Below are 21,122 nucleotides of genomic sequence, written 5' to 3'. Positions count from 1 at the left end.
CGTTCCGGCCGCATCATGGCCTTGGGACTTCACGACTACTGTCCTCGGGCCCCATCCATGCCATGCCCGTCGGCCGGCCGGCTTTCACCCAGCTTTCGAGTCCTCCCCCGCATCTCGCAAGGCCGTTTCGCTCGAATGCACCATTGCCTTTGCATTCACACTCTCGACATGTCTGGCATCACAGCTTTGATCTCCGTCACGACCGCACCATGGACTTGGGCTGCCTGCTGCCCGGGACCCCGCCGATGTCTTCTTCGCGCCTGCTGGGCCAACCTTCCCAATGCACCTCCACGGGCCGCGCCGTCTACCCGGAATCCGCGTGTTCTGTACCCGTACTCTTGCGTCTGGATCCGCCGTCGTCTTGGCCATCCCGCTCCCGGCATTTCTGGCTCATGCGCCGTCGCTGCTTTGATCTCCGTCCCGACTGCATCATGGCCTTCGGCCGCCCGCATTCATGCCAGCCCTCGCCTCTTTCCCTACTCTCTTCCGAGTCAACCTCTATGGGCCGGCCGTGTATTGCCCGGCCACTCATCATCTGCGCGGCACCACGGGCGTTCCGTGCAACCATGGTCTTATTCAGTCCAAAACCTCTGTGGCCGGGACGGTCCGGACCACTTCACGGCCCGCCGTGCTCACCTTGCCATCGCAGCTGCCGTCCCTAAATCCCTTTTGTTAGGCTGAATGGCCAGCCCCGATGACCATGCGCTATGTCTTGCGCGAGCCTTCGTTTTCGCGCAAGATCGGCTCAGCTGATTTTACACACGGACTTCCCGCCAGAGGCCGAAGTACAGCCGGACTTGCAAATCTGTCACTGTGCGGGGAGAGAATAGCCTGGAAAACGCGTCTTTGACGGGATCAAACGCCTCGCGTCGAGTCGTTAATCAGCGTGTCTGGATGTACTTGGTAGAATTAGCTCAATAGATGACCTTGCTCCATTCCCGGAATGCCCGAGAGAGAGACTTGTCTCCGAAAACCCACCCATGATTGGCCCCCAAACCCAAATTTTTCTCCAGCTGCTCGACGCACAAATGTCCTCACCTGACCTTGTTGATAGGTCCGTGCGCAGGCCAACGGGGTATATTAGAGGGGCTCCTCGCTCGCGCGACTTGGCGAGCGAGCGCGACTTGAGTCCTGACAGAAAGCTAATGTTTTAGTCAAGCTGAAAGGTGTACAGAAAGATACCCTTTCCTTTCCCCTTTTGGGCAATCACAAAGATGTTCTTTGTGATAGTCCAAAAGAGGCACAGAAAGACAATCTTTCTGAACGTCTTTGTGTGTCAATGAAAGTTGTTCTTTGTGCAACACAAAAAGGCACATCAAAAGCCCTGATTTTCAATTGGCCTTTTTGCAAAAACACAAAGATCACAATTTGTTGTAGACAGAAAGTTGGACAAAATGGCAGTCTTTTAATTGCTCTTTCATTGTGATGAAAAGAGAGTCTTTCTCTGTACTATATGTGACTATAAAATATATGGCATTTTGTAAGGGCAACCCTGGAGACTCTGACGAAAGCCTAGCACAGGAGGATCCAAAGCGTGAATAAAAGCTACGGAAATACACGGAGGGACCAACCTAGCAGGGGAGGATCCAAAGAGAAGAAACTCTAAGGGTCTGCCTGCTAGGGCGCCAACTATATACTGGTCGTCCGTAACTGCCGACGTAGAGCGCAGAAGGCCTGAGCGGCATCGCAGGCTCTGTCCCAAGGTGATTGTTGGGAGGGTTTTGACGGATCGGTGATTGTGTGGGCGAAGGAGGCCGAGGACGAGGGTCGGGGTGGGTCGGAGCGTCTGAGGGGGCGCCGGTCAGATGCGCCTTGGATGCGCTCGGATGGTGCGAAGGAGACTGAAGCAGGGGTTCCCCTGACATCACCCCCCCTTTGAATGCGGCGTCTCGACGCATAACACGGAAGGGCAGCAAGTCGAAAGTTGCTGAGACGATGTGTCGCGGTTTACCTGGGTATCTCCGATAGAAGTCTGTGACTTTGTCTGGAGTGAAGACGTGGTTGAACTGAACCTGTGAGTCGTGTGAGGCATTGTAGCCTTTCTACCTGATGCAGTAGTTAAGTTGCTTATACCTTATCCTGGCATCTAAGATTTCCTCAACTTCCCATTCGGGGACTCCGTCCTCTAGTTCGGGGGGCGGTTCGCCGTAGCCAGGCTGTCTGTCAAAGGGGTCGTCCTTAGCAGGCTCGAGCTTAACAACGGGGAAGACTGGATGGAGCTTGGAGTAGCATGGGGGGAGGTCTAGCTTGTAGGCACCCTTGCTAACCTCTGCGAGTACCTTGAACGGCCCAAGGTGCTTATGCGAGAACTTCTCGGAGGGCCGAGTCGTTCTAATGTCAGAGGCGTCGAGCCAAACCTTGTCACCGACTTGGATACTCGGAGCGTCCGAACGCTTTCGATCGTAGTACCGTTTATACTTGTCCTTGGCTTTAACGAGTACGGCCTTTGCTTCGCCGACACCGTTCGCTATCCAATCACGAAACTCGTTTACTGACTCCAGCTCAGAGCAGGCGCCTGGTTCAAAACCCATTTGGGGAGCCAACCAGTGTCCGTCATGAAGGGTACCTGTTGAGTGGAGGAGCGAACATGATTGTTATAGGTGAACTCAGCGGCAGGGATAAGCTCGTCCCAGTCGTCCTGTTGGTAGTTCATAAAGATCCAAATATACTGCTCTAGCTCCTGGTTAACGGGTTCGGTTTGTTCGTCGGTCAGCAGGTGGTAATCCGTAGACGTGGCAGGCTTGCCACCGATTAAGCGCCAGAGTTCGCGCGTAAAGTCAGCAATGAACTGCGAACCACGATCCAAGATGTACTTCTCAGAGGGTCCGTGATACCCTCCCGAAGTTCCGATAGTACAACCGGGCAGCTCCAACTGCGTCTACTGTGGTATGGCACTTGGTGAAGTGAGTGCATTTGCCGAGAGCGTCGACAACTACCATGACCGCGGGTCGGGCTGACCGGATAGCGCTTCTTTGATGTTGCGGACAAGTTCGGATCCAGGCCCAGAGACAGTGACAGCCTCAAGCGCGCGAACGTGGAAAAGCTCGGGGCGCAAGAGGGTGACGTCTGAGTTGTTTTCAGAGATGCCATGGTCAGGCCGACGGGAGAGGGCATCAGGCGGCCCATCTGGCGACCGAGGACGTGGTGTAACGTGAAGTCGAACCGAGAGAGGTACAGCGACCATCGGGCTTGCCGGCGGTTGAGGTGCTGTGCCTTTCGGAAGCACTCCAAGTTCTTATGGTCAGTCCAAATCTCAACAGGGTGCGCGGGCGCCCTCAAGGAAATGCGGATACTCCTTGCGGGCACGGATTATCGCGAGCATCTCCTTGTCGTGAATCTCGTAGTTGCGCTGGACATCATGTAAGCTCTTGGAATAGAATGCTACAGGGTGCCACTTTCCGTCTGGGGCGGATTGTTGTGAAAGAACCGCCCCAGTTGCATAATCCGAGCTGTCTGCTTCAAGTCGGAAAGGCCGAGAGTCATCCGGGATCGCTAAGACGGGTTCTGAGACAACCGGGTCCTTGATGGCTTGAAAGGCGGTGGCTTCGGCGTCTCCCCAGGTCCACTTCTGGTCCTTCTTGGTAAGCGCAAAGAGAGGCTGCGCGAGGGCCGAGAAATCCCAAATGAACCTGTGGTAGAAGTTAGTAAAGCCCAGAAACTGCTGGACGTCCTTTTTGTTTTCAGGCGGGGGCCAAGCAGAGACTCCGGCGACCTTAACAGGGTCTATTTCAACGTAGTTATGTGAGATAATGACCCCCCAAGTACTCGATTGACGATTTCTCAAAGTCGCACTTCTCCTTGCGAAGGTACAACTTGCGCATTCGGAGTCGCCGAAGGACTTCACGAACGATCTCGCGGAGGTCCGAATGTGCGATAAGGATATCATCAAGGTAGATCATAACGTCTCCTGAGAGGATGAGATCCGGGAAAATGTCATTCATCATTGTTTGGAACGTCGCGGGGGGGTTTGTCAGGCCGAAATACATCAACAAAGGTTTGAACAACCCTCAGTTAGTCCGAAAGGCCGCCTTCCACTCGTCTCCTTCCTTAATCCTGACGTTATTAAAGCCCCAGCGAACGTCGAGTTTGGTGAAGTAACGGGCACCCTTAAGTCTGTTGATAAGGTCATTAATCAACGGAAGGGGGTACCGGTTCGTAATCGTCATTGCGTTGAGGGCGCGGTAGTCCTGGACAAACCGAAGTCCTCCGTCCTTCTTCTTAACGAAGAAGACAAGGGAAGCCATCAGAGATTTCGAAGGGCAAATGTGGCCTGTAGCAAGCCCTTCCTCGATGAACGCGTCGAGTTCGCGTTGCTCGAGGGGAGAGATCGGATACACCTTACAGTTGGCAGGCTTTGCGTCGGGAACGAGTTCAATAGCGTGGTCCCAAGCCCTTCGTTCAGGTAGCGTGTTGAAGGACTCCTTGTCAAAGACGTCCTGAAACTCCTTGGCCCAATCTGGGATCTCCGAAGGTGGAGGGGCCAAGTTACGGGCGAAGGCCTTTGCAAGGCATTGAGACACTGTGCTCCCAGCGTGAATCTCTTCTACTGGGCGGAAAGAGGTGTAGAAGATGCGGTCGCCATCTTCAAGACTCATGATATATACCAGCGGGTCCTCCAGCAAACAACTGTAATGGAATCTACCAACAATCTCAGCTCCAGCCCACAAACACAGCAGCCAAGGTGTGAATCGCTTCCCACTAGCACCCGCACTTCACAGATGATCTTGATGCAATCACCGCAGCAAGCTATGGGGCACTTTCCATTCGACAAAGGGAACAATAGTCGAGATGGCCCGTCGACCGGTTCCTTCGTTGCCGACATGCTGACTGGAGATTTCAGGTCGGGCATATGTTTGGTGCTACCTCGTGGCAGAAATCGGGCCGCGACTCTGAACATATGCGCGGCGAGGCAGAGATCCAAGCAGCAGAGGCGCAGGCCTATGTGGAAGGAACACTTGACAGGGCGCAGGGGAAGATCGACTCCGTCGTGGGTGCGGTAATGGGCGATAAGGAGAGACAATTGTTAGGTAGGACTCCGTTTGCCCTTGAATGTCACGATTGATGGTGGTAAATTTCTACAGGAAATGAGAGGCACGACGCCGGGAAAGCGGCACAGGAGGCCAATAAGCCTGTGGTCTGACAGTACGGGATGTAGTTTTTCTATGGCAGAGATACATGAGTAATGTTTTGATACAGCATGGATGGATATCGATTCAACACGTCGTTAATTTCATGGATATATGCCGGTGTAATCGCTGAGATGACCATCAAGTCTACAGCATACTCAGAGCCTCTTGAATGGATTCGTCCACCGAGGTATTCCATGCTATTCCAATCGTCAGCAAGGCAAATCAGAATGTCGCTGAACTAAACATAGTACCCCACTCCCAGTTCTTCACTACTTCGTGGTGCAGCCGCTGCAAAGTCTCCCACCCGACTGGGTTGGAGCCCGCCGCAGGATGGCCAAAGTCGGCGGAGAAATCGACACCCACGCCGTCGATCTCAAACGTGAAGTAACGCGCGGCCAGCCGGGACACTCGCGCAACTTGCTGTGCGCGCGGCCGTCGAACTTGATCGAACGCATTGAGAGAGCGGCCGAGAGTGTGAATATTTGTGGACGAGTGTCCAAGGAGCAAGCCGAGAATATAGGCGTCTTCCAAAGCCTGACCCGCACCTGACCTGCGTCAAATATCAGCCGCAACTATGGCGGGACGAACTAAGACTTGCCCTTGTTGTGGGGTCATCGCGTGAGCGGCGTCGCCTATGAGAACGACGCGGCCACAGACAAACGAGCGCAGCGGTTTCACGGTATGTACGGCCCACGAGAGGGGGTTCTCGACACACTGCAGAATGGTTAGAGAGCGGAATAGCGCAGTAATAACGAGCATACGTGAACGAGGGCTTGCACGTCGGGCTCCCAGTCGGCGAATAGACCAGCAAAGTGCGACTTGTCCGCAGGGCCCATCCACGGTGCATCATACTTGGTGTTTTCCAAGTCATGTCGCATCGTGAAGGCGGCAAAGTTGACCATCTTCCCTTGTGATATCGGATATGCCATGACGAACTAATTGCTCCGTTAGCGCAAGGCCAGATGTAGAGAATGAGACGTTACCCCGCGCTTGCCCAAGTACTGGCAGAAGACCGGTCATTGAACGGCAGACTGCGGCAATATGCTTACCTGGAGCGGCTGGGTGAGAGCGGGGTGTCCGGGCGAGACTTTCCGCAGGCGTTCTGCAGGGATCACGGCGCGGTAAGCGATTTGGCCGCTCCACCACGGCTCGATACACTCGGCCGCGTCAGCAGCCTCATCGGGGCGCCCTTGGCTTTGCATCCAGCTAACGCGCTCTGTGAGCAGCGCTGCCCTCGTTGCGGATTTCAGCCCGTCCGCTCCAACTCTATGGCAAGTTAAAGAAAGAGGTGAGACAAGAAATGTCGTGTATAGCTCACAGGACGTCACAGGTAGCCCTGGACCCATCTTCGAAGGCAAGCTCGATGGGCCCAGATTGTTGCTGATCGAAGCTTCGGAGGCGTTTCGAGTAGTGTATTCGACATGTCTTCGGCAGGCGTCCAAGCAGCGCAGATTGGAACTCGGCGCGATGCAAGGTAATCATAGAACCTGGCTATGGGCTTAGAAGAAGAAGTTGAATTCGGTAAGATAAGATGCACGTGCCATTGGTGACGAGCGTCGAAAACGGTAGGCCCACAGGCTGATTGCTTTTGCGATACTGGATTGAAGGCACTGATAAACTTTAGCCTGCGGCATTGGACTTCGTGTAGCCTGACCTGGACCTTCCTTCGGCTTTACATCGCACGTTTTCAACAGCTCCTGGTCGACACCAAGCAGTCGGAGGATCTTCCATGGCCGAGGGAATACTGCCACTCCGGCACCGACTTCTTGCAGGGACTTGCTTGCTTCGAAGAGGTCGACATCGATATCAGGATATTGGGACAGTGTTAGGGCTAGAGTGAGGCCGCCGATACCGGCTCCTCTGTTATGAGAAGTCAGGACATCGCTCTTCGAAGAGAACCGCGGCTGACTGACGAAATGCCTACTCGCAGTCGTTTGGCGGCACTGGGCATGGATGCGAGAACGACGGGTGAAAACTGGGGGGAGACCTATCAGTGTCAGAGTGAGATGGCGCTCTTTATAAGCCGAGCGCGCCTGAGTTCTGCGGACGCGGTTTTGACGGACCACGCACACATCAAGCGATATGTTCGCCGAATGCAGATGACGGCCCGGTAACCCACGATTCGGTCGCGCCTCACCGAGCCACAGCTTGGGCGAGTGTTGCCGGAGATTGTCCATTTGTTCTCCAGAGCCCTTCCTTAAATCAGCCAAACCACGATCGCAGCGGCCGACTTACACGTGGCAGGTAAGAACCCGGAGTTAATGAGTTGCATTCCACAAGCCGGTGTCCGGCTTTGCTAGTTACTTCTCCCAAGTGCCTGAAGGATGACACGGCGTGAAACTTGAACAAAGAAGGCCTCTGGCGCTCGCCGCGCTCCTTCTGTGGTCAGCGGGTCATTGCGGACAAGGAAATGTGGGTGTTGGAGAGGATAGAGACTCTAGTATGGCGTGGGCAGAGGCATTTACGGTTCAGAACGGGCTTTCCCAGTAGCCGCTGTGTTCCTATCCGTGGTCGAAGCTCGAAAGTGATGGTGGTCTGCGTTAAGATGTGTGGCGATCATTATGTCATCGGGATGGCCAGCGTCGACCGATCACCAAAAAGGTCTTCCCCACTGTGCCCCACTGGCACATTTCGCGTGTGCGCTCCGATCGTGGCCGCGCGCTTCTCCCTCGAGCCTTGACCTCTTGACACAAGTTCACTACCCCAGTGCTAGCAGCCTCACCTCCCGATGCCGCCACCACACGACACGAGTCGGCCTCTCTTTCGGCTCTTGGGAAGCGCTGGGCAATGGCGTCATGCTTAGTCGCTGGCTTCTGTGAGATGCGGAAATGTTAGCAGCCACTGCCGCGCGGTTCCGTAACACGCGGCCTGCCGCATTGCGGTACCTTCAGTCTTGATTCAGTCTATATGCGTCGCGGAGCCGTCCACATCGATAGTACATTGTGACAGACGGCGATACCAGCGGTATCCTTATGCAAAAGTTAGCCTGCAGCTGCGGTAAATTTAACTCTGTGTATGTAAAACTTAACTGTCAGCGTGAGGCAACGCGGCATGGATGATTGTTCTGTTAAGTATTCGTCGAATTGCGGCGCACTCGTCGCGAGCGCTGGTTTCCTCCCGCGTGGGCGTTGATTCGGACTAGAAGCCCAGCGGGGCCGTGCGGCGCGTCCAACTCCCGCGCGCGTTGACTATCAATCTGCGTTTCGCACGATTCCCACGGAGTTGTGTCGGAGGCGTGTTCATAGGAAAGGACAGTCGACTGGCGTATCTATGGACCTTTGCGTGTTGCTCAACTTGAAGGGGCAGTCGATATATCTGTCCGCTGGCATGCTGTCACCAAGAAAAGTGCTTGATATTGTCGTCTGACTTACATGTTGCCATGTGCTGCTTCCGTTGCAAGTTCAAGGCGGGAAACTCGTGGTGGAGGTCGTCAAGGTCAAGCGGGATCAATTTATCAACAACGAATGACTTGGATGAGTCATTTGACAGCATGGGAAGCCAGTCTTGTTCCTCCCACACCTCACCGCATTTCCCAAGTACCAATCCAGCCTCTATCAAAGTCACTCCACCCATACGTCATGACCTCCGCCATATCGCATCTTCCCCCTTGACCGACATGGCAGACAAAGTTCTGGAACAGCTCAAGGCACAAAACATCTTCGACCTGCGGGGCGTCGTGGCTGTCGTCACTGGCGGCGGTTCTGTAAGAATCCATCCGCTTCAAGTTGTTCACAAACTATTATAGGGCATTGGGATGATGATTTCTTCCACCCTCGTCGCAAATGGGGCCACTGTCTATATCGTCGGGCCGAAACAGCAGGAGCTTGACGCGTGCGCTACGCTATCCGTCCTTTTCGATGCGCGGCTCACCTTTTCGATGCGCGGCTCACGGTCTTCGCAGTGTTTGCGCCAAGTATAATGAAGCGACAGAGGGAATCTCGAACGGGCGTATGCACGGACTCGAGGGGGACATCCGACTCAAGGTGTGTGACTATTCATCCTTTTTCGACCCAACTTCTTGTGTCCAACTTTGAAAGTCTGAGGCGACACGCCTCGCATCCGAAATATCCACCCGCTCCCCTGAAGGGGTCACTGTTCTGTTCAACAATGCTGGTATCAGCAGTCCCGCACCAGGCCGGCCCACCATAAACGCCGACGGGACACCACCCAGCGCGGCAGACTTCGTGGCGGCCTACTTCGACAGTGTCACCCAGGAGCAGTTTACTGACGTCTTCGCCACCAACGCCGTCGGCCCGTTCTGGCTCACGTTTGCGTTTCTGCCGCTCCTCGAGAAGTGGAAATCGAGCACGAATAAGTTTGTGCCGCAGGTGATCATGACCTCCTCGATGAATGGGTGGACAAAGGTGCGGTGTCTCAAGTCAGTTGCAGCCTGCAGCCATTCACTCAGTCCAGGATAGCGCTACATGTGGGCACTCGTACCCGTATCTCTTCTCCAAGATGGCCATCGGACAGGCAACGGCGACGCTCGCGAACGAGCTCCTCCCACTCGGCATCCGCGTCCACGGAATAGCGCCAGGTCTGTTTCTGACGGGCATGTCTCTTGGGGCAGACACCATCGATGCACTCGGCAGCTCTGGCTCCGTCCGCCAGCGTGAGTTTGGTTTTCGGTGCCGACCGCGACGGCCGAATCGAATCACTGGGCAACATCAGCGTCGTTCTCGACGAGCAAAGCAGTCGGGACACTGACTTTGCGATGGGCGGCCCTCCCGCTTGCCCGCTTGCTAGGATTCGCGAAGTCAACAGCCTCAAGATCTTGAAGGCAGACCTGGCGAAGTCGTTCAGCGCGGGGAAAGCGTGAAGGTACGGCGCCGGTTTCCGCACGGACACAGCTGACAGCGAGTAAGTAAACCGGCGACAAACTCGACTCGGACAATACATACGGCAAAACGCGCCGATGCCAGCAGGCCTCAGCAACGCAATCACCTTCGGTTGTGCCAGACGACCTGGATGTTGCACAAGTAAAGAGCGTCAAGCACTTCTGCCCGAGATGGTCAGCGTAAAGATAGGCAACGGCGGCGAGAACTTGGAGGTACGGCACCGGTTTCCGATATGATACAGCTAACAGCAAGTAGAAGGAACATGTTGGAGCCCAACAACAACCTGAAGCGTCGCGCGCAGCAAGACTAGAACGAGTCAGCACTTGTTCACAGCAGAAACCCTCACGCTTACTCCGCAGTAGACTGACCGCCATGTGTCTGCAGGGCAAGGACCCGACATATACACAACATAGCCCAACGGCGAGCTCGACTGCCGCGGCTGTCGATAACAAGTCAGGAACTTGAAGCGCAACTTGGATAAATACTAGTACCTTACTCTGCTTCTGTCCGCGGCGTCACGCTCCCCCGCCTGCCGCAATCGCAATTGCACAACCCCTCCGGAGGGGTCACGGTCGCGGCACGAGTCCCCTGCCGTCTTTATGTACCCTCTCAACAACCCGCGAACGCCCGGCCATCCACACCGGCAAGCGGCAGGCCAGCCTGCCGGACGGCAAGACATGGGGCCAGCAAACTATCTATGGCTATGCTACAGCCGTCTCCGACGCTTTTGCCGCCTCAGCCCGCCGAACGGACGCCAACGACGAAATACGTCAGCGCAGAGGGAAAGAAGTCGGCGCAAACCGTTGAAAGCACGACTCCCACCAAGGATGAGCGACGATTGTGCGCCCAAGCGCGGCCGCGAGCGAGAGCATATCACGAACGCCTTTCTGGGCAAGATTCCGGGGAGAAACCTGCATAACTCGGTCAGTAATAGGGAAAGCAAGCTGTAGCTTTCGCAAACTGAGAAGGAAGAGCAGTCGAAGTCGCTCCACGACCGCACCCTCCCCATTGGGTCCGTCGTCTGCCGGGGGCCTGGAACCGCTGACCATCGTTTTGTTAGCATCGTTAGGCCCTAAAGAAGTGGGGCAAACCGTTGACAGCACGACTTCCACCAAGGATGAGCCACGATTGAGGCGTTTAAGGGCGGCCGCGAGCGAGTCTGGGCAAGATTCCGGGGAGAAACCTGTATAACTTGGTCAGAATTATGCAAAACAAGACATATCTTTCGCAAACTGTTGCAGAAAAGCAGTCGTAATCGAACGAAGTTGCTCGGGGTGATGCTGGACGAGCGGGGCACCGAGCGCGGTCTTCAAGCGGCGATCGCGCGGCACCAAGCGCGCCCCACGTCGCCCGTCGTCGGGACGGCTTCGCGCGGCCGAAGTCGAGCGATCAATCTGCAGAAATGGGTCAGCAATCGCAAGAACAAGATGCAGCCTCCGCAAACTAAGGCAACCGAGTCGTTCTCGTCGAATGAAGGCGCTCTAGGTAGGGATGGCGCTGTGGAACTTGGTCAGCAATGTCCAAAGCAAGACGAATATTTGGCAAACTCGGAGCGTCCTGTGGTTCTGGGACAGAACTGCATGAACGCAAGAGTAACAGGACCACGAAAGGCGCATCTGTCGTGAGGTAAGTCGCGGTTTGGAGCTATCCCAGATGTGCACTCACTGCAAAGAGCTTTTCTATCCGTTCGCGAGACACCAAGCTCCTCTGCAGACGACCAACTGCGTAGACCTCTGGCAAGAAATCTGCCAGATTCGGTCAGTACCGCGGAAAGCAACGGAAATACTTGACCAACCGGAGACAGCAGCTCTGAGAAAACACGGTGAGTCGATGCACGGTTGCGCGCGAAGACTGACCGCGCGACACCGAGCCAGATCAAGCCTATGCAACCAGCAGATACAAGTCCGGATGGATACCTGGAGATGGTAAGCATTCGAGGGCTGTTGTATGGAAGTGCGGAGAGGGAAGAAAGGTGGAGGCGCTATGAATCATGATGAAGCACACAGTGGGGATGGACAATGAGTGGATATCACGCACCGAGTTTGACCATAGCACTAACAATCTCGTCAGCGAAACATCAACAAAGTAAGCCGGAGGACGCACCGAAAGACCGTGTCCCGCTATGGATAGTCCGAACCTGAAGCGAGCGGGAGTGTCACTACAACAATGTCAGCAGATAGTTCGGAATAGTAGAAGGAGCGCACGGCGAAAAGCCAAGGTCAAACGAAGTGCATTGAGAAGACGGAGCAGGCAATCGAGGTCAAAGCTGTGGAGGAGTAAGCGCAGGAAACAGCGACCATGACTCTTATCGACAGTGTGGTCCTTCACGGTGTGCGGCGTTGACGACGACCGAAAGCTGGATGGGTGACATGAGCGGAGAAAGGAAGCCGAGGTTAAGCGAGATACGGTCACGTGGGGTTGACTTTCGCCCAAATCGGGAAGTGCGTGAGCTTGGCGTGAGCGAAGATGGAGGGAGGAGGGAAAGAGCGAAATGGGTGGGAGAGCAGGGGTGGGGCCTTATATAGCCTTCTGGGCGGTGACATAGAGCGCGGGCGAGAGCACGGCGAAGCAACGGGCGAAGGTTATTAAGAAGCGAGAATCTGAGAGTCGCGTTATTCCAAACGCGACGCCACCGTTGTCAGTGCGGAGTTAGTTGCAAGCCGAACAAGATAAGGCAGACGTCATCGACACATGTTCAGCGCCGTGCTAGTATCACCGAGAACTGTCATTTTCCACAACTTCAGTGCATTATGGTGGTCAGCAAGTCGACTTAAGATAGGGTGTCTGCTGCAAATCACCACAGCCCGTTACCGTGATTTTGGAGAAAAAAAATAAGGGCAAATCAAAGAAAAATAGGCAAGAAAACCGAAGGGACTCATGGGGAAGTAGTAGAAATAGACCTACAACTGAACCAAGACACCAGTGCTGAGGAAGGCACCCGGGGGTTTGTCAACGCACCACTTTCCCTGCCATCAATTAGTGCTCCTTCGCTTCTTTCTCCGCCCAAGGATCCGCAAGGCTTACCTGACATCCGCCGAACACGGTGCACCCCCAAACCTTCCTTGACGCCTCAGGACCTTGCGAGGAGCTTCCTGGCTTATTGCCCCACGTGTTGGATACCATCACCGGTAATGTCCGATTGCGACGGCGGATCATCACACCGGCGTTACGGTGCATGCCATTCTCTCTTCTCTCCGCTCATCACCCTCGTCGCCAACCCATTCTTCCCCGTCGTCGTCCCGCTCAACACACAGGCTGTGACTGGCAGTATCTCATCCGGGCTGGCCAACTGTTGGGCACCCAAGGCGTAAGTCATCACATAGTTGCCAGTGCATCTATATCATATTTACTTTTTTTAACAGCGCAAGAACTTTGAGTCGGTGTGGGCGCCGCTCCAAGTTGTCATCGTCCGCACCCACCGACTTTCAGTCTCCACCTTCAGCCGCGCCTTAATACCGGGTTTCTCGCTCCCCCACTGGTGAGTACACCCATTTCCGACTCCTTTGCCGTTTTGCTCACTTGCCTCAAGGAACCACCGTATTTCGCTTCAGTGCGCACACGTGCAGTGGCACTTCGCTTCCAGAAGCGCCACAAGGGAGGGAAGCGAAGAGCCACTGTTCCGCCACCCTCGCTCAAACGGCGATGCATCGATATCAAAGTATCAACAAGGTCACGCGTCCAAACGCTTCTTGACCTCCAACCACCATCTCCTTCCCGCCCATCTTTGACGGTGCTGCCTCGTCTAGCCCCAGCTGCTCGTCGTCGACTCAAGTCGTTGTGCGTCGCTGTCCCCGACATCATTGCCCTTCTTCCATGTCCGACCACATATCCTCGCCGCCCTACACCCAAGTTGCTGCATATCACCCGGCTTTGGCTGCCATTGCCAGCGCTAGCGTGACGCACATGGTCAACTGCTGCGTGAAGCCCGTTCTGGACGCGATGACTTCAGGACCCAGGTTCGCCTCCTCCGTCTTGTGTTGCTCTTTTCCTGACCCTGACTCAGTGACAGGCCTTGACACAACTGCGACGTGTTACTTTCGCTCCACCAAATCTTTCTGCTCGAGACCCACCTCTTTGGCGTTTCTTATCGCTGGGATGGGGGTACTTATGTGCGTTGTTTCTCTCATTTCGCAGTTTCTGTTGCTGAGTAGCTTTCAGTTTTCGTCTTCACTGTCCACCATCTCTCCCTGCGGCTCTGTCTGTTCTCCGCTATGCCCTGGCACTGCGACCAACACATGCCGGGATGTTGCTCGTGACACTCGCGCAAGGTGTGTACCTATCCCAGTCCTCCTTGCGCTCGCTGACGCTGTCTTCTACAGCCCTGCGACATAGCATGGAGTGTGCGCGGAGACGAACTGAGCGGGACATTATGCTGATACAGGTTTTTTGGTCTTTTGTTTCCCTTACTAGCCGTTGACATTTGAGCGAGGCTTCGTCGCTCCATGCCCCGAGAGGGGGAACCTCTGCTTGGACATGTCGTAGGCTGTTCTTGTTGCTACACGGACTCATACTAGTACTTATGACTCCCTGTCAGGTTTACTGTCTCTTTAGGAGTAGTCCTCGGTGCTAGCTTCCACCGGAGGGGGAACCTCTGCCGGTCTGACCAAGGCGTCTCGTTTCTCAGCACCGTCGGTCGAGGCGGGAAGGGGAACCTCTGCTGGTATGAGTGTTTGATGTTCTCAACTGACTGTGGGCTAACATTCAACTGTAGCTTTGTCATATCCTATCCCCCTGGGTGATTTTTTGGGACCATTTTCGGCGGTTTTGATTGGATTCCCGGGCATCACCGGCGATTACGTAAGCTGATTCTCAGCGTCTTTTCGACCGACAAATATTGACTTTTTTGCACCGGATTTTAGCCCGCCGGAGGCACATGCCGCCCACACCTCAACGCTGCGATGCCAGGACCCTGCTCCTGGCCCCGCCGGCCAGCTCAATTGTGCCCCTCAATTCCAGCGGTCATCATGTCGTGATTGTGTAAGCATATTTGTTTGTCACTTTTCCCCACAAACGATCTCACTTTTTCAGTAGGTTTTACCCCCGGGCGGTAACTTTGGTCACTCAATTTTCGGATTCAAAGCTTATGTTTTAACAGGATCTCCCCACCGGAGCCGTGCGAATAGCTCCCCGATGACAGCTGTTGCTGTCGACACCCGCTGACCGCCCCGCCGAGGATGGGCGCATTATGGCGGTCACATGCGGCGCCATCGTAGGGTAAGCCTATCAAGTCCCTTCTACGCTGCCTGTCCTGAGTCAAATCTCGCTTGACCCGCCGTCGATGCCGGATCACTGATGCCATCAATTATTGATGGTATTTTTGAGGTGCATTTTGACCCGACTTTTCTGCGATTCAAGCCTCACTTTTTCGCAGGGTTTTGCCGCCGGAGGCATGCGTCCCCGCCGGCCAGCAACCATGTCGGCACAGTGAGACCACCACTGTTGCTGCCCGACGATTGCCTTGTCGCGGCTTTGATCTCCGTTCCCGCCGCATCATGGCCTTGGACTTCACAGCTACCTTCCTTCCGCCTCATTCATGCCATCCCCGTTGTCCGGCCTCCCGTATGTCGCATGGCCCTTGCGCTCAAATCCACCATCCTTTTTGCATTCCCCCTCTCGGCTTTCACGCTATCGCGGCTTGCATCTCTGTCCCGACCACATCAGGGCTTTTGACGGCCCGCATCCATCTCGCTGGGACCCCGCCGATGACCTCTTCCCGCCGGTCGCGCCTACTGTCCATCAACCTCTGTGGCCAGGAAGTGGTCACGGCCACCTGCACGGGCCACGTCGTCCACCCGGAATCCACGTGTTCCGCCGGCTTTCGAGTCTTCCCCGCGTCAACGCTCCGTTCCGGCCGCATCATGGCCTTGGGACTTCACGACTACTGTCCTCGGGCCCCATCCATGCCATGCCCGTCGGCCGGCCGGCTTTCACCCAGCTTTCGAGTCCTCCCCCGCATCTCGCAAGGCCGTTTCGCTCGAATGCACCATTGCCTTTGCATTCACACTCTCGACATGTCTGGCATCACAGCTTTGATCTCCGTCACGACCGCACCATGGACTTGGGCTGCCTGCTGCCCGGGACCCCGCCGATGTCTTCTTCGCGCCTGCTGGGCCAACCTTCCCAATGCACCTCCACGGGCCGCGCCGTCTACCCGGAATCCGCGTGTTCTGTACCCCTACTCTTGCGTCTGGATCCGCCGTCGTCTTGGCCATCCCGCTCCCGGCATTTCTGGCTCATGAGCCGTCGCTGCTTTGATCTCCGTCCCGACTGCCGGCTGCCCGCATTCATGCCAGCCCTCGCCTCTTTCCCTACTCTCTTCCGAGTCAACCTCTATGGGCCGGCCGTGTATTGCCCGGACTCATCATCTGCGCGGCACCACGGGCTCACCTTGCCATCGCAGCTGCCGTCCCTAAATCCCTTTTGTTCGGCTGAAATGACCATGCGCTATGTCTTGCGCGAGCCTTCGTTTTCGCGCAAGATCGGCTCAGCTGATTTTACACACGGACCTCCCGCCAGAGGCCGAAGTACAGCCGGACTTGCAAATCTGTCACTGTGCGGGGACTTGGGAGAGAATGGCCTGGAAAACGCGTCTTTGACGGGATCAAACGCGTCGCGTCGAGTCGTTAATGAGCGTGTCTGGATGTACTTGGTAGAATTAGCTCAATAGATGACCTTGCTCCATTCCCGGAATGCCCGAGAGAGAGACTTGTCTCCGAAAACCCACCCATGATTGGCCCCCAAACCCAAATTTTTCTCCAGCTGCTCGACGCACAAATGTCCTCACCTGACCTTGTTGATAGGTCCGTGCGCAGGCCAACGGGGTATATTAGAGGGGCTCCTCGCTCGCGCGACTTGGCGAGCGAGCGCGACTTAGCGTTGGAGCGAGGCGTGCAAGGGAGGGGTAACATGTGAAAATATCATCACGTTCTTCGTCTTCCTCCACCGCCACGGCTTCGCTCGCCGCTGCGTCGTTCTGCGCGCGCAGCATGAGGCAACGCGGCATGGATGATTGTTCTGTTATTTGTCGAATTGCGTCGCACTCGTCGCGAGCGCTGGTTTCCTCCCGCGTGGGCGTTGATTCGGGACTAGAAGCCCAGCGGGGCCGTGCGGCGCGTCCAACTCCCGCGCGCGTTGACTATCTTGAATCTGCGTTTCGCACGATTCCCACGGAGTTGTGTCGGAGGCGTGTTCATAGGAAAGGACAGTCGACTGGCGTATCTATGGACCTTTGCGTGTTGCTCAACTTGAAGGGGCAGTCGATATATCTGTCCGCTGGCATGCTGTCACTGAGAAAAGTGCTTGATATTGTCGTCTGACTTACATGTTGCCATGTGCTGCTTCCGTTGCAAGTTCAAGGCGGGAAACTCGTGGTGGAGGTCGTCAAGGTCAAGCGGGATCAATTTATCAACAACGAATGACTTGGATGAGTCATTTGACAGCATGGGAAGCCAGTCTTGTTCCTCCCACACCTCACCGCATTTCCCAAGTACCAATCCAGCCTCTATCAAAGTCACTCCACCCATACGTCATGACCTCCGCCATATCGCATCTTCCCCCTTGACCGACATGGCAGACAAAGTTCTGGAACAGCTCAAGGCACAAAACATCTTCGACCTGCGGGGCGTCGTGGCTGTCGTCACTGGCGGCGGTTCTGTAAGAATCCATCCGCTTCAAGTTGTTCACAAACTATTATAGGGCATTGGGATGATGATTTCTTCCACCCTCGTCGCAAATGGAGCCACTGTCTATATCATCGGGCCGAAACAGCAGGAACTTGACGCGTGCGCTACGCTATCCGTCCTTTTCGATGCGCGGCTCACGGTCTGCGCAGTGTTTGCGCCAAGTATAATGAAGCGGCAGAGGGAATCTCGAACGGGCGTATGCACGGACTCGAGGGGGACATCCGACTCAAGGTGTGTGACTATTTATCCTTTTTTCGACCCAACTTCTTGTGTCCAACTTTGAAAGTCTGAGGCGACACGCCTCGCATCCGAAATATCCACCCGCTCCCCTGAAGGGGTCACTGTTCTGTTCAACAATGCTGGTATCAGCAGTCCCGCACCAGGCCGGCCCACCATAAACGCCGACGGGACACCACCCAGCGCGGCAGACTTCGTGGCGGCCTACTTCGACAGTGTCACCCAGGAGCAGTTTACTGACGTCTTCGCCACCAACGCCGTCGGCCCGTTCTGGCTCACGTTTGCGTTTCTGCCGCTCCTCGAGAAGTGGAAATCGAGCACGAATAAGTTTGTGCCGCAGGTGATCATGACATCTTCGATGAATGGGTGGACAAAGGTGAGCTGTCTCAAATCAGCATCGCGAGCTGCCAGTGCAGCCCTTAACATAGTCCAGGATAGCGCTACATGTGGGCACTCGTACCCGTATCTCTTCTCCAAGATGGCTATCGGACAGGCAACGGCGACGCTAGCGAACGAGCTCCTCCCACTCGGCATCCGCGTCAACGGAATTGCGCCAGGTCAGTGCCGCCACTCGTCCTCCGATATATACTCATCTTTGACTCATCTGTCGAACTCAGGTCTGTTTCTGACGGGCATGTCTCTCGGCGCGGACACCATCGATGCCCTCGGCAGCTCTGGCACCCTCCGCCAGCGCGAGTTTGGGTTTTCGGTGCCGACAGAGACAGGCCATGGGAGCGCTCGCGATGTTGGTGCCGTTGCACTTTCGTTGGTGGTGAACTCGTTTGTGAATGGGGAGACGATCTTGGTCGACGGCGGGGTGCGCTCCCTTTACTATATCTTTCTCTCGTTGACGAATCAACAGACACTCTTAAAGCATCCCTCGTCGTGGTGAACATTTAAGTAGTCTTCAATTTAATTCATTACAATTTTCTCGGCACAAATTGTTTTGGCAAGAAGGCGTTCTCCAGGTTATCCTCGAACCACTTCCAGTCGTGCGCAATCAAGAACTCGACTCCTGGTAGCTTCACCAGCTGTCGAGCCCGCGCAATATCGACACGTGCCTGAGCCGGGTCCCGATGTACGCAACACGCTACCCCGCTCTCCGTTGTCAGCGCAATGTCTGTGTCAGCGTCTGTCAGCAGTCGCGTGTCGTGCGCAATGTCCCCGCCCAGGTAGAGCCAGTTTCCCGCCGCCGAGGTCCGCACCAGCAGAGTCACATGTCCCGGACAGTGCCCAGGCGTGTCGATGATGTAGGCTGAGCCGTCGGCGAAGAGGTCGTAAGCCAGGGGAAATGGGCCGATGGGCGTGGTGAGATGCTCGGTGCGGTTAAGGAAGAGTGTGCGTTCAACCGGAACAGAGGCGGAGAGACAATACGATGCTGGGTTTTCCGGATAGCCGTCTGCTAGCGTGGCCGCGCCGTCGCCACCCAGGATGAAAGTTGCTGAGGTGAAGGGCGTGTGCTCGCCAACGCTGTTGACCAAGTGTTAGTCCACGAAAACTTGGAAATTGACGACGCACTGGTCAAAATGCAGGTGGCTAATAACGACTTTCTCCACCGTCGCGGGGTCCACGCCGCCCTCAAGACACGACTCCGCAACGTCTTGCGGGACCGAGCACCGGGTGCGCATCTGCGCGGTCTCCGTATCCAAATAATGCGCCCTCACCGCCGGCGGATACGACTCCAGGTCCTTGCGCAAGCCCAGGTCGAAGATGAAGTGCTTATCCGACGCCGAGTGCCGCAGGAAGAATGCCAGCGACGGACAGTGTTTGTAGCCATGTTTTTCGCCTTGGACGAGGAAGTCTGTGGGCAAGTGCAGCATTCCCGCTTGCAGCGCGGAAACATGCATGTAAGCCTGCCCGGGGGACGGTGGAGGGAGGGAGGTCATAGCGTGGCCCGCTCCAGGCGTCAGACTACTTATTTTAAAGTTTCTGCCTGGCAAAAGAAGTCATGAGCCTGATCCCGGAGCCAACGAACACCGCGGATATACCAAATTTCTAGAATAGCGTCATAAGAGCGGGACAACGTGTATCCGCATCGGGAGGGTGTGAAATAGGATTGTAACGTAACTATCATGCCAGTGCATGCCAGTGCGAGCCTCTCTCTGGTATGATGTATCTGCCGTACACATATTATGATATAGCCTAGATAAAATATTGGGCTGTCGAGTGCTAGCCAGTGGCCGTGATTATATTATAATTCATTACTATGCCCCATTATTATTTCATAATATATTATTATGATTATGATTATATTATGCCTGGTGGCCAGAATGAATATTATATTATTCTGTTATATCATTATTATTATGACTTCAGTATAAACCTGCAACTTGAATGTCAGCCCTAGACAGGCCATGAACCTTGTATGAAATCAACTTGTATATACCAACTGATATTATTTGTATTCTTGTCCTCAGAGTATTTATGTACTATAAATGGTTTCCTTGTATCAGGGAAACCTCCCCCCCCTTTGAACTGGAGATAGAGATGGCCCCCTCAGAGACAACCCCTTAGAGACATTGGGCACATCATCATTGCTATCCAGCAGTCTTCTGAACAATCCCCAATACAATATTGAAAGTTTGTTGAAGCCAGATCATATATTATAACTAGACAGGCTGGGGCTACGCCCCAGCTTCCAATGTTGATTCACAGTTTTGAAGATTGAATTTGCCAATTTTATTTATGAGTTTATGAAATCTCAAGGTCTACATTCCCTACATACTATTGTTACAGGCAAGAACAATATCACACATAGCCTTAGATTATACTTGTTTATGGTACTTGGTGCAAAATCTTAGTTTTACATAGTTCTACAGCTTTGCGTCCCAATTAGACTCTTTACAGCTTTTCTTACCAAATTAGGGTTTCAACAGCAGTGAACCCCAAAGTGGAAATGTGGAGTAAATGAATTGCTAAAGGTGATGCCAAACATGTGCATACATTCACACAACATCTGCTTAATATAAGAGTAATATATGATGATAAAACCATAATATAATGTTCAATGTTATTGTTGTTGCTATATCCTATTATGGATGTATTATGCTGCTGATGATCATATTATATCATTGTTATATTATCATTATATATTAATATTATAATAGGCCAACAATACACTGGTATCTAATATTCAATACTTAACATTTTTCTATATCTGATAGTATCAATAAAATGGATATATATCTGATAACAATCATTATAATGTAGGTAAGTCATATCAGCAGCTCATTTTG

At 54.3% G+C, this 21,122-nt stretch overlaps 6 protein-coding genes across 6 annotated transcripts; 3 read left to right on the top strand and 3 right to left on the bottom strand.

The window, feature by feature from the left end:
- Positions 1-5,273: 5,273 nt before the first annotated feature.
- Positions 5,274-7,080, bottom strand: MIND_01155100 (uncharacterized protein; the record flags this gene model as incomplete). The annotated part of the gene is made up of 9 exons (XM_037368079.1): positions 5,274-5,326; positions 5,381-5,679; positions 5,728-5,843; positions 5,891-6,064; positions 6,113-6,130; positions 6,179-6,395; positions 6,448-6,616; positions 6,667-6,989; positions 7,043-7,080. 9 exons carry the CDS (start codon positions 7,078-7,080, stop codon positions 5,274-5,276), a joined length of 1,407 nt encoding a protein of 468 aa, XP_037215005.1.
- A 1,665-nt stretch (positions 7,081-8,745) lies between these two features.
- On the top strand, positions 8,746-9,745 carry MIND_01155000 (NAD(P)-binding protein; the record flags this gene model as incomplete). Its single annotated transcript, XM_037368078.1, has 5 exons — positions 8,746-8,832; positions 8,875-8,960; positions 9,031-9,112; positions 9,167-9,493; positions 9,548-9,745. 5 exons carry the CDS (start codon positions 8,746-8,748, stop codon positions 9,743-9,745), a joined length of 780 nt encoding a protein of 259 aa, XP_037215004.1.
- A 992-nt stretch (positions 9,746-10,737) lies between these two features.
- MIND_01154800 (uncharacterized protein) lies at positions 10,738-12,017 on the bottom strand (the record flags this gene model as incomplete). The annotated part of the gene is made up of 8 exons (XM_037368077.1): positions 10,738-11,150; positions 11,229-11,361; positions 11,412-11,464; positions 11,515-11,583; positions 11,633-11,712; positions 11,763-11,776; positions 11,824-11,948; positions 12,005-12,017. 8 exons carry the CDS (start codon positions 12,015-12,017, stop codon positions 10,738-10,740), a joined length of 900 nt encoding a protein of 299 aa, XP_037215003.1.
- A 1,081-nt stretch (positions 12,018-13,098) lies between these two features.
- MIND_01154700 (uncharacterized protein) lies at positions 13,099-13,865 on the top strand (the record flags this gene model as incomplete). Its single annotated transcript, XM_037368076.1, has 4 exons — positions 13,099-13,274; positions 13,330-13,347; positions 13,397-13,445; positions 13,497-13,865. The coding sequence occupies 4 exons, from the start codon at positions 13,099-13,101 to the stop codon at positions 13,863-13,865; spliced, it is 612 nt and encodes a 203-aa protein (XP_037215002.1).
- A 3,668-nt stretch (positions 13,866-17,533) lies between these two features.
- Positions 17,534-18,778, top strand: MIND_01154600 (NAD(P)-binding protein; the record flags this gene model as incomplete). Its single annotated transcript, XM_037368075.1, has 7 exons — positions 17,534-17,620; positions 17,663-17,748; positions 17,799-17,880; positions 17,936-18,262; positions 18,320-18,443; positions 18,504-18,703; positions 18,749-18,778. 7 exons carry the CDS (start codon positions 17,534-17,536, stop codon positions 18,776-18,778), a joined length of 936 nt encoding a protein of 311 aa, XP_037215001.1.
- A 28-nt stretch (positions 18,779-18,806) lies between these two features.
- Positions 18,807-19,772, bottom strand: MIND_01154500 (Lactamase-B domain-containing protein; the record flags this gene model as incomplete). Its single annotated transcript, XM_037368074.1, has 2 exons — positions 18,807-19,356; positions 19,405-19,772. 2 exons carry the CDS (start codon positions 19,770-19,772, stop codon positions 18,807-18,809), a joined length of 918 nt encoding a protein of 305 aa, XP_037215000.1.
- Between the last annotated feature and the right edge of the window lie 1,350 nt (positions 19,773-21,122).

This window comes from Mycena indigotica (assembly GCF_014461135.1).
Source record: "Mycena indigotica strain 171206Taipei chromosome Unknown Mind.scaff0011, whole genome shotgun sequence".
NCBI lineage: Eukaryota > Fungi > Basidiomycota > Agaricomycetes > Agaricales > Mycenaceae > Mycena > Mycena indigotica.
The sequence above is the reverse complement of the archived record's forward strand: the minus strand, read 5'-3'. Positions and strand labels throughout refer to the sequence as shown.